The 13,051-nt window shown below is 44.5% G+C and overlaps 1 protein-coding gene across 3 annotated transcripts in view; it reads right to left on the reverse strand.

Annotated features, from left to right (window-relative positions):
- Positions 1-1,029: 1,029 nt before the first annotated feature.
- Positions 1,030-13,051, reverse strand: part of rbfox3a (RNA binding fox-1 homolog 3a) — a 141,388-nt gene continuing 129,366 nt past the window's right edge. For 2 of the 3 annotated variants that reach the window (XR_005119864.2, XR_005119862.2), the window contains 2 exons: positions 7,396-7,501; positions 1,030-4,650 (listed from right to left, as the gene is read on the reverse strand). Coding sequence is in view for 1 of the 3 variants with exons in the window: in XM_037463950.2 (XP_037319847.1) it covers positions 4,648-4,650 (3 nt within the window). In the remaining 2 variants the exon portion in view is untranslated. The remainder of the gene's footprint in view (positions 4,651-7,395; positions 7,502-13,051) is intronic. The other variant, XM_037463950.2, reaches the window with a different exon arrangement.

Genomic DNA, 13,051 nt, shown 5'->3' on the forward strand with positions numbered 1-13,051 from the left:
AGAAACCACACACAATTTAAACCCCAAGGGTGGTAAGATCTTTAGTCAATTGCACAGGTGAAGTTATATACATTTAGAGTGTCAAATATTTGTTCTTAAAATAAAGTTGTACAATTGGGGACAACCAAAGCAGTTTAATGTACCCTGATACTGATTTATCTTTTTTAGTACAATGACATGAGATACAACCTGCTCCACATAGGATTCCATACATTCACTACACTTTTTCAAGAGCATTGAATAGTTGTAAGATAACATTAAGCTTGATGAAACAAATTTCTATGATGCTTCTGACCAATTGCGGATAAATATAGTTTGGGCTGAAATGGAACACTGCAGGCTTCATGGTGGAGGTCAGTGAGTTACTAGGGGAGGTAGATGTGGTTTTGGCTCATGGATGGTAGATGGGGTCTAGCTGGGTTACACTGGGGGGTTGGGTGACGATGTCTGGATGCCTGGAGGGTTCAGGGAATCATAGATGCTTTTGGTTTTGCAGGTATACACAATAGAAAGGAATAGTTTTACTGAAGACGTCCATGAATTTTGGTAGGAAGCTCAAGGATTTTTCATATAGTATGTGTACTGTAAAGTAGATGAAACTTTGTAGACAGACTTTGCTATTGCACGGACGCCTGTTTTCTGGAGGGAACGGGGATGAAAAGACAAATAGACCAAGATAAAGGACAACATGCTTGCTACAACAGAAGGCTAATCAGAGGAATCAGCCATAGCTTTCAATGAAAGCTGCTTCACTTCACGCCATATTTTAAAAAAATCTCTCCAACCACCAATGGATAGACAGCCTTTACAGCATGAAAGAAGTCTTCAACACACAAACAAAAAGAACAGAAAAGTTCGGAAGAACGTGTCAGAGATTCGTTAGTTGTTTTTCATGAGATTGTTCTACGTAAAAGTCCCACTATGTTCCTCTTCTGTATTCGTGTCTTATTTCATCATCCCGGTTAATGATTGTGGACAGGTATTAAAAAGGCAGTCCAGTGGACACATCCACTCATGCAGACTAAGTCAGTCTGACTTAGGCTGCGTCTCATTTCTCTGTCTTACCCCTTCCCCTTCCCCTACCCCTTCGTCTGTGTCTTCCCCTTGCCCCTCGATACCGAGAGAAAGGGGGTAGGGGTGAGAAAGTTCCTCTAAGAAATGAGACACCACTCGATAACTGGTTGCGTCATCATCCCTTGCCGCTAGCTGGCTGCTACGTCAACAGAGGCGACAAGTGTTGACATAAACGAAGATGCCGTCGTCTCAGGTCGTGATATCGATTGCCTGGGCTCTCTTTATCTTTGCACGCTTGGGTGCCATCAGTCAAAGACATAGAAGAAGACGATTGTTTCTCAGACGACAATATGAATTGTCATATAGATAGCTCAGCTCGACAAATAGCGCATAGCTGCTAGCTAGCGGTTTACTACCGATTCAAAACAAAAACATTACAATTAAAACCACTTGAACATTTTATTAAAAGGATCATAAAACACGAGTGTCATAATTATAATATCAATTAAACTGCTGAAAATACTTAGATTTGTGCGACTCCTTCACAGTTCGACGTTCAGCCATAAAAAAAACTTGATGCCGGCACTTTTGAGAAATTCCTACGTTGTTAACTGTTACCCCTCGGTTTCAAGTGTGGTCCTCCGCAAACTTCGTTTCAAGGGCTATGTAGCCCTACGCCTTGGCCCTAGCCCTTAATCAAAATGAGAATCGAGACACCACTTCCCCTCACATGAACGCGCAAAACCGAGGGGGAGGGGTAAGGGGAATGGGTAAGACAGAGAAATGAGATTCACCCACAGTCTCTCGTTGGGTTTTAAGTTAGAAATCCATCCTGTGTGAGCCCGTCCTTGTGCACCATGCACTTTGCATGACTTCAAGAAATGAATGCAGCTACATGGGAGGTATTTCTGGGACTTTCGCACCGAAGCAATATCTGAGTCTTTGCTCATTAGGGGAGCTGAACTGAAGAGGATGAGAGGGAAGAATAGGAGCTTGAACATTCCTCTCCTCAAATTATGTTTTCCAAACTCAAGGCCTCTAGAATGTCGGCCGCCAACCCAGGGGGACCTCGGGTCACTCCACTTTCATCATTACACACTGTGCTCTACAGGAAGTGGGCAAAATAACAGAATCATAAAATAAATGAGCTTATTCCACATCAGATCAACTGAATCAGGTCAGTAAGTTGTTTATCAGCTTTAAAAGAAAACCAAGCAGTTTTTCAAAGAAATACTCACCTAAAAATGATCTATTTACATTACATTACATGTCATTTAGCTGACGCTTTTATTTATATATTGTAAATAATGAATAGTACACTAAGAACGAGCATGTATTAATTTGTTTTTTAAACAAACAAATCCTGAGATGGGGGCATTTTTTTCTGTAGTAATTATGCTGATTGCCATCAGAGCAGCTCATGTGGGGTACATCAAGTCCACCACTATAGGCCTTGAATTGTTGTAGACGTTAGTTCTGCCACACAGAGCACAAACAGTAAAGGACCAAAATGAAGTTGATTTTTTTTTGGAGCTGTCGGTCAACCAATCACCAAGACAGGTTGAACTGTGAATAACATTTATGAAATGGCTGCATGGAGTCTGCAAATGACGACAACAAACTTTATTAATCCTTTAAAATAGACAGAGGCCGTAAAGACCAGATCCTTTCTTGCCTATCTCAGCAAAAGCTCAAGATATATGATATTTGCAGGGTGATTTATAATTTAGTCACGCACACACAAAGGGGCAGATTCAATTAGCTATATTCACTAAAGAAATAAATAATGATAAAAAATCTTTTCTTTTTCCCCCCCCATTTTTCCTGATCATTCTCATATAATTGTTGATAATAATCAAAGTGGTATCAACCCATTTAGAATCAACTTGATGTACCAATTGAAGTATCTGATATTTTGTCCACACCATGCACCTCAAAGGAGACACTTCCTCCGTCTGTCTCTTCCTCTCACACAGGAGGGAAAACTCCCCTTCACTTTGTTCTTGCTGAGAAAACTCCTGACTGATCCTCTGATGATTACACATCTCTCTCCCACTGGCTTCCCCATGGCTGCAGGCTTTCAAATGCTTTCCTCATCTCTGCCTTTTTCCCTTACTCTTTCTTATTTTAGACCATGGCATTACAATCTATCTGGGTCAGTAGAAGAAGTCCAGCATATTATCAGAAACATTTTGCTATATAATTTACACATGTATATAATTTACAGAGTACTGTATGTTTTTCTTTTTGAAGTATATATAAAACAACAACATCTACCTAAAAAGTTTAAGCGTTTTTGAAGATACATTCAGTAGCTGAACTGAAGGGAAAGGAACAAATGTCAACAAAATGAAACATCACACAAGTAGAAACCTCATCATACATCGACAGTGCATTGAATCCTGCATGGAAGTTGAAAATCAAAGTTTAAAACTTATGTCCAAAAGTTGAAGATCACAAATAGATATATCTATATTCATATATAAATGTTTTTTTCGCCTTAGTGGTAATACAATAAATACAACATTAGTAAATGGCTACAACTGACTCTCCCACCATGCCTGACAGCATGTTATTAGTACAATGTCTAAATATAGGATTTCATTAAAGCAGAGATCCATATAAATAGAAAGATTTAAAGAGACTCTTAGTAAAAGGTTTGTTTGTTCGTGACACTTTTTTTTACTTCATATAAGCCCCCCCAACTCCATCCAGCATCCCTTCTCGGCGGTGGACGCTGACGGATGGGTGGGACTTTTCTAGGACTCAAAAGTGCCATCTACCCCGCCCTGTCCTAACCAACACCATACACAAAAGCAGTTCACTACACAGCACAGCCACCTCAAACCACGACAGCACTACGACATGTTTAGTAGCGAGGGGGGGCAGCCAGGCCTCAAGCAGACCTTCTGAGCTCATCAAATAACCGCCTTGTGGCTCTCATTCAGTGTCTGCTTTTTCACAGACATATTTGTCATTCTTTTTTTGGAATCTACAAAATGCAAACTGCTTAACAAAACTAGCCAGAGTAACAACTATCTTACTGCAGTTCATTAGCGGAAGACTGCCCCGTAGTCCCATAGCATGTCTGCTGGACCTGCTAGCCCCCCCACCCCTCAACACACACAATAACACATGCCTGCACCCACCCTAAAACCCCTGTTCCATCTAGCAGAGGGAGAAGATAATCCGAAGACAGACCGGGGGGTGATCTCCTCTCCTCACCTCCCTCATCTAAACTCGAAAGACACAAATATGCTCTTTTTTTTCAACATACTTACTATGTTACACACATAATATATATATAATATGTATATACGTACATTATGTTTGCTCTTTTTGGAAATCATAAACTTAAAAAGTTTATAAAAATAAAATGTTTTCTGGTGACTCTGGGGTCTCCTCCACTCGTCAGGGGTCGGAGGCAGACTACTGGCTGGTTCAGGCCATGGCCTCGGAGCAGACCCAAAAACCTCCCGCGTCCGTCTTCTTAGACTGGCGTTCTTGATAGAAGGGCTCCTTTACAAATAGCTATTACAAATAGCTGATCTTTTTTAAGTGTCCTTCTGTGTCCGTGTTGCTCTTTTTTTAGTTGATGGCCATCTGTAATCATCCCTCTAGTCTTTCTTTTATTTACTAAAAAAGAGAAAACAAGCAGGTCAGTGTGGAATTTGTGGAATTTGCTAGCGTGAAATAACAACATTCTGTTTAATTTTCCTAAAGACATCTAAAAAAAACAAATACTTTTGAAGCCGCTCCAGTCAATCACATATCCACTGAGTAAATTGTATTCAATCAGAGAAACACAAATTCAGAGCCAGCGTTGTAAGATGACCCCAACGACCTCAGGAATAACAAGGCCGCTGTGATTGGGATTGTTTTTAAGGGAAAATTTTTTGAATCAAATGGCCTTTACTCAGACACCAAATGACCACGAACCGCTTCTACTGGCAGCAGGGGATGTATTCATTAGCTTATCTGTTTAAATTAATCACCTGATAATCCAGGTTATGATTAATAAATGTTCTAAGGCAGCGGCTCCCAAACGTTTTAGGCCTCGCACCCCCTTCTGGTACGCTGCAGCCCCACCCAAGAACAAGGCATGTTGCAGCGTGTTATAAGCTGTGCAGAGTGGGTGATTGGCTGCAATCTGCTGTCCTTCCGGGACTTGTTTGCCTCCAGCAGGAAAGCTTGTGGCCGATCCCTGTCACCCCGACTCTTTGAGATCCATCAGGACCAAGACCTCTTGCCATAGAAATAATTTTTTCCCCTCCGCAGTTGGTCTTTTGAACCAAGTCTGTGTCCCCCATTGAACCAAATACTTCTTCCCTGGAACACATGCACAGTGGTTTCTCTCAGCATAGAAACATATGGACATACATGTGTTTTAATGTATTTATCTGTTTATATTGTTAACTCTTGCTTGTATAATTTTATTTTACTTTACTTATTTTATTCTTATATTCCAAATTCCACTATGTGTTGACTACAGGTGAGAAAATGCCCTGAAACACAACGTTTCAATAAATTCCAGTTATGTCACTTTTATACAGCAATAAGGACGGCGAGGACACACACACAGGCTCAGACTCAGATTTCATCATATTTCATTTACAATTAACCATACATAGTGGTTAAATTATTAATAAAAAAGTGACATATCATGACTGATATTAATTAATAAAACACAGTAAACCACGTAAACAACAAACAGTGGCACATGTAAAATCTCAGAAACAGATATGAATAACAATTTGAAAATGAAGACTTATTGTCTAGGAGATTAAAGAGAGGCCTTCAAACCTACTAAATTTTGTGAATTTATTTTAGATTAATTCACTTCAAATAAATTTGAATATTCTATATGAAGCCTGTTTATGTTTTACAGGTGATTCTATGCACATTTTCCTTCACTACATATAGTTGTTTTTGGTATGCATCCATTTTTTCCATGGAAATTCTAATAACTTTGACTTTGACATTATTATTATTCGATTTATTTATTATTCATTTCATGCCAGCGCTGCAGTGATCAGACAGCTTGCTGAAGACATTTAGCACACAATTTCATCCCTCCAAAAAGAAGCAATTATTTAAAAGTATTATTGTTGAGGATCAAGTGAACACTGTCATTCTTGATGTCCGCCTAAGATAATTCCTATTTTTTTACAGTGAGAAGCGAGCAGTAGAGTACATTATACTCCATGACTAGTGGGAAGAACGCTGAGGTCCACGGAGGAGATGCAGAGGAGATCCTTACTGAGAGCTGCTCTGAGCTGACAAACATACTAATCACTTTGGGAAAATACCTCCCTCAGACGTTAATTGATTGAGAGGCCTCCCCCCCACAAGCTCCACAAGGATCCTTGCGAGCTTCCCCTCCAACGCCTCTCTGTGGTTGAAGTGTGCACAAAGTGTGACGCTGTCACTCATTACAGAAGAGCTGGGGCTTTTCAGTCTGGGTTGAAAAGGTGAGGCTGATTGCCTGGAGTTAACTCACTGAGGAAAGAACAGAACCTGACAGGTGGATCTTTAAAGTGTATTGAGGGTAATTCATATGTGTTCATAAATATGTCTGCTTTATAGACACGATAAAACAATATAAATCAAGTGCTGCATTCACTGAAGCTGAGCCAACAGCAAAATTGTTTTATTGTTGAAAAACAAGCAACACAGAAGCTTTTCAAAGATTGAAGAAATACCCTTAAAGAAACCACGTATCACCTATTTGCAGATTACATACAAAAAAAAGAGAAAAATCCAACACAGCACCAGCAGGTTATGATCTCCAGATGGTTTGTTTGGTTTTATTTATAATAGAAACTTCTATCTGTTGAAATCAATCGACACTAAACTGATAACCGTGAAACAAAAGGAGAGCGCACGTGTTTAAATGCTATCCGAAGGGAAAGAGTAGTGTGTGGTAAACATGGTTCTTCTCTCATCTGCACCTCATCTCCGTCTGAGCTCAGAACCTTGCTAAGAGGAGTGGCTTCATGAAAAATACGTGCCCTTTAAATTGGCTCCTCTGTGGCTGCTTTGATAGTAGAAGCCCACTCTATTCATACACTTTCTAATTCCGGCTCTGTCACAAACCCACAGACAAAAGTCTTGGTTAAGGTAACTTGGGGTGACTATGGGTGAGTGGGGAGCACAGTCGTCCTCCAATCAGAGGCCTGGTGGTTCGATCCCAGGCCTGGTTAACCTGCAAGTCTATGTGTTTGTGGGGAAGACATTTAACCCCAACTGTGACTACAGTGTGTGAATGATGTTATTGTAAGGCAGGTGTCCCTGTTTACGGTAGCTGCTGTCATCAGTGTATGAATGGGTGTAAATGAGTGAATGCAGTTTAGTTATTATTACATTTACAAGGATACTTACATATATACAAGTTTCCTTTTGAACGTGATGCAGATGATTATGGGTTAATCATCTAACCCTGTCAGATCAAGTCTGAAATGGTTTTGCACCCCAGCAGCTCCATTTGCTTAATGAACAAAGACACAAGTTGAAGACAAGAAACAAGTACGTGAGAATGGGAACATAGTGTCCTATGTATTATAGAGGGAGACGTCAAAGGACACAATAAACAAAACAAAAAGACGTTGATCAGTCTTTTCATTAAATTATGTATAAAGAGATTTCTAATGACTACTAATTGATGTGATTGTAATATGGGGGTTTCTCCAAGAATACGTCCAATGCAGTCATGCTTGCATGAAACATAACATCGGACCAGGTTAGGTTTTGGCAACAGTATTACCTGGTTACGGTTAAGAAAAAAGGAGGTTTTATCATCAATAATAACAATCAGGCATAAAAAGCTGTCACAGCTGTTTCTTTAACTGCAGGGAACTGTGCTGCTCCACTGCAAAACATGAGCATGGCAGATAAAAATGCTACATGATACGTCATGTTAACTTAAAAAAGGTCTTTACTTTCAACTTGTTTTTGGGATGACTGACGAAAAATAAAACCTTCTGTTACACATGAATGACAAGCTTAAATACAGTTGTTTTCGGCTGTCTGCGTCATCCCCTAGCTCAGGCGCCATGGTTTAGAGATGTCATAACATCAAGAAACAGACTGATTTAAACTCGTCCTCTCCATTTCCCCAACTAAAACGAGCTGACAAACCAAAGGGCTGCAGATGAAAACTTAAAGAGTCTAGTCCAAGAGAAAGGACATGTAGAGGCTATTTATGACTCATTCCTGTAGGAAGTTGTAGGCCTACAGCAACCTCTGTAATTTGACCACAGACACGTAGAAAGACATCAAACTTGATCCAAACAAACAGATGAAAAAGCCTTTTATTGCCAAATAAAATATTGCTGTTGTCTGACCCTGAAAATCAATGTACTATTATGCAAAAACAAATTGCTTTTGATATATTTGTATTTCTTCTGGTTAGACGCTATAAACGTGTCTCTATGGTACACAAACAAAGGAAAATTACACCCACAACCTTAAAACAGACATACAGTACTGTGGTGGCGGGGTGTGGTTCAGCTGCAGGGGACAGCATGGAAGTGGTTCAGGGAACGGTGCCGGGAGGTAATTAGCGCAGCTGGACAACATGACGATGATTTGTCCCCCTTAAAAACAGTCGACCACAGATCTACCACCTCAACCACCTCAAATTATGGAGGGAGGCGGAGTCTGTTTCCCTTGTGTCTGCAGTAGCTGAGAGAGAGGAACTGGGGCCAGAGGTCCCAAAGTCCACCAATCCAACCCGGCTCCATTTCGACGCCCATCTCTCTGCAACCCAGCAAACAGACATAGCTCAGGTGCAAGACCAGTTTAATGATGTGTTCTCCCTCCTGCCAGGTCGCACGGATCTCATAGCGCATCACATCGAGACATTACCAGGCGTGACTGTGCGATCGTGGCCCTACAGGTTACCTGAACAAAAGCGGAAAATTGTTCAGAGGGAATTGGCTGCTATGCTGGCGATGGGGGTAATAGAGGAGTCCAACAGTGCCTGGTGCAGCCCTATTGTTCTGGTCACCAAGAAGGATGGCTCCATAAGGTTCTGTGTGGACTATCGCAGGGTGAACGCTGTGTCACGGTTTGATGTGTACCCGATGCCCCGGGTCGACGAACTCCTGGACTGATTGGGCACTGCGCGTTTTTTTTACGACACTGGATTTAACCAAGGGCTACTGGCAGATTCCCTTGTCGCCAGAGTCCAGAGAAAAGACGGCTATCTCCACTCCGTTTGGGTTATACCCGCGGTGGGCAGGTGCGTCCTGAGGTGGACAAGACGGAAGCTATCGCAGCCTGCCCGCGGCCCAAGACAAAAAAGGAGGTGAGGCAGTTTTGGGGGTGGCGGTTCAGGAGGTTCATCCTGGGCTTTGCGGCGCTGACCAGCCCCTTGAATGACCTGACCCGGAAAGGTGCCTCAGATCCGGTCCAGTGGACGGAGCGGTGCCAGTGGGCGGTTGAGGCAGCTCTCTGTGGGGGACCCCTGCTCCATACACCTAACCTTCTCTCTCCCTTTTTTTCTCTCTCTTGCAGACAGATGTGTCGAACAGAGGGCTGGGGGCCGTTTTGTCCCAGCAGGTGCAGGGGGTAGACCACCCGGTACTCTACATCAGCCGAAAACTATCAGAGAGAGAGGCCAGGTACAGTAGAGTGGAGAAGGAGTGCCTGGCCATCCGGTGGGCGGTCGACTCCCTTCGGTACTACCTCCTGGGACGCCAATTCACCCTTTGGACCACGCCCCGCTCCAATGGCTCCACCGCATGAAGGATACAAATGCCCGGATTACTCGGTGGTATCTGGCTCTACAGCCATTTAACTTCAAAGTGGTCCATAGGCCGGGGGCGCAGATGGTCGTGGCGGACTTCCTCTCTCGCCCACAGGAGGGAGAGGGGGGTAGTCGGTTCGGCCGGACGGCTCCCCGGCCTAAGTCGGGCGGTGGGGGTATGTGGTGGCGGGGTGTGGTTAGCTCAGCTGCAGGGGGGAGAGCAGGGGAGTGGTTCAGGGAGTGGTGCCGGGAGGTAATTAGCGCAGCTGGACAACATGACGATGATTTGTCCCCCTTAAAAACAGTGAGGAGGACGCTGAGGAGTGGTTCGAAGCAGGTGCTCAGGGGTCAGGCCGAGGAGCGGAGTGACGACGCAAACCTGCTCAACGACAACAATAATAATAATAAAAATACAGTTACTCCTACGGAGACTTCGCTGGCTCCCGAACTACGCTCCATGGAAGATTTTCCACTGGAACAGTCTCGTGATGATACTCTACGCTTTGCCTTCGACCAATTGATACGAATTGATGGTCAACTGGTCCGCCCTGATGCAGCATTATCATACCCGCACTTTTCATTAATTAGGGACAGGTTATACAGAGTGAGTCGTGACACTCAAACAGGTCAGGAGAACACGCAGTTGGTGGTGCCGAAAATCCGTTGGGAAATATTTTTCCAGGCGGCTCACTATAGCCAGATGGCTGGCCACATGGGTAGTGACAAAACTATGGACCGGATATTGGCCCGATTTTACTGGCCTGGCATCTGGGGGCGGATGTGCGCCGATGGTGGGCATCCTGCCCGCAGTGTCAGCTGGTAAACCAGCCGGCCATTCCGACTGCGCCGTTACGACCACTACCGTTAATGGAGGTGCCATTCGAACACTTAGGCATGGACCTCATCGGGCCATTTCACAGGAGCGCACAGGGATATCGCTTTGTGTTAGTTCTGATGGATTACGCAACACGATATCCCGACGCAGTGCCTTTGCGCAACATCTCTGCAAAGAGCGTTGAGCAGGCGCTGTTTCAGGTCATCTCCTGAGTCCGAATCCAGAAAGAGATTCTGACAGACCAGGGCACCGTGTTCATGTCATGCACACTGTGGGAACTTTACGAATTATTGGGGGTTAAGTCGGTTCTGACCAGTGTTTATCATCCCCAGACTGACGGACTGATGGAACGGCTGAATAAAACACTAAAATCCATGATTCGTAAATTAATTCACGACCATGAACGAAATTCGGATAAATGGCTTGATCCTCTGGTGTTTGCAGTACGGGAGGTTCCCCAGGCCTGCACGGGATTTTCTCCCTTTGAGCTGCTTTTTGGCAGGAAACCACGGGGGGTGCTCGACCTGCTTAAGGAACACTGGGAGGAGGGTCCGAGGCCCGGTAAGAACGAGATTCAGTACGTCCTGGACCTGCGAGCCAAACTCCACCCACTGGGTGACTTGTCACGTGAGAATTTGCTCCAGGCCCAGAAGCGTCAACAGCGACTGTACAACAGAGGGGCCAAGCTGAGACAATTTACACCGGGAGAAAAAGTACTTGTATTGCTTCCTTCTTCCAGCTCTAAACTACTCGCCAAGTGGCAAGGGCCCTTTGTGGTCACACGGCGGGTTGGTGACGTCGACTACGAGGCGGTGCGATCTGACAGGGATGGAGCTACACAGATCTACCACCTCAACCACCTCAAATTATGGAGGGAGGCGGAGTCTGTTTCCCTTGTGTCTGCAGTAGCTGAGAGAGAGGAACTGGGGCCAGAGGTCCCAAAGTCCACCAATCCAACCCGGCTCCATTTTGACGCACATCTCTCTATGACCCAGCAAACAGACATAGCCCAGGTGCAAGACCAGGTGTTCTCCCTCCTGCCAGGTCGCACGGATCTCATAGCGCATCCCATCACATCGAGACATCACCGGGCGTGACGGTGCGATCGTGGCCCTACAGGTTACCTGAACAAAAGCGGAAAATTGTTCAGAGGGAATTAGCTGCTATGCTGGCGATGGGGGTAATAGAGGAGTCCAACAGTGCCTGGTGCAGCCCCATCGTTCTGGTCACCAAGAAGGATGGCTCCATAAGGTTCTATGTCCCAAGGTTCCCTTGTCGCCAGAGTCCAGAGAAGAGATGGCTTTCTCCAGAGTGCCTGGCCATTAGAGATGAGCCGGATACTCGGATAAAGCACTTTTGCAGAGTATGAGTATTATACGAGTAATACGAGTCAATATCTGTGCTCAGATTGAATAAAAGTCCTCATTGGGTAGCTGTCTGTGTCTGCGTTCTGTGATTGGCTGGTAGTCACAGCGCCCCTCCACTACACACATACTGTTTGTGTTGCTGTGTCCCGCTCGGCTCACTCATACACAGAACTCCTCTCTCCCTACCTCAGTCACCAGGTTCGCGGGTCTTTCCCGATAAATTTAAACAATTTCTTCGCCTTTATTTTTTTTTACTTCGGTTTGTTGTTCTTAACTAGTAGAGTTCAGGTAAACGTGGGGCTTGTTAAGACGTGGTGCTTAAGAATGCGACTCGCATTGCGTCTCTGCCTGTCGGATTTTTTTTTTTCAGTCGGCTCTAACCAGTTTTTTTTTTTTACTTCACGCACTGACCTCTCTCTCGCTCTGTCTCTGTCTCTCTCTGTCTCTGTCTCTGTCTCTCTCTCCCTCTCCCTCTCTCTCTCTCTCTCTCTCTCTCATCAGTTTTTTTTACCGTCTGCTGGCTCTCTTTACGCACTCAGTGTCTGACATTGACTTGTTGTGTTGAATAACTAAATATTAATATTACAAATTAAGCCACACACACACTTCCCCTCTCTCTCTCATGATCATCAGTGATAAGAATTAAGAAGGAATGCTGTTTTAACCGCACTGTTTCAGGTCATCTCCGACAATTTACGGGGTAAATCCTTCCTACTTCCGGGTAAGGCCCCGCCCATTTTCCGGTTAGGCCCCGCCCAGTCCGAGTACGGATACGGATACAGATAATTCATATGGTTCAACAGATACAGATACAGATAATGCTGTACTCGCTCATCTCTACTGGCCATAAGGTGGGCGGTCGACTCCCTTCGGTACTACCTCCTGAGACGCCAATTCACCCTTTGGACCACGCCCCGCTCCAATGGCTCCACCGCATGAAGCATACAAACGCCCGGATCACTCGGTGGTATCTGGCTCTACAGCCATTTAACTTCAAAGTGGTCCATAGGCCGGGGGCGCAGATGGTGGTGGCGGACTTCCTCTCTCGCCCACAGGAGGGAGAGGGGGGGAGTCGGTTCGGCCGGA

This window comes from Pungitius pungitius, chromosome 21 (genome assembly GCF_949316345.1).
Source record: "Pungitius pungitius chromosome 21, fPunPun2.1, whole genome shotgun sequence".
NCBI lineage: Eukaryota > Metazoa > Chordata > Actinopteri > Perciformes > Gasterosteidae > Pungitius > Pungitius pungitius.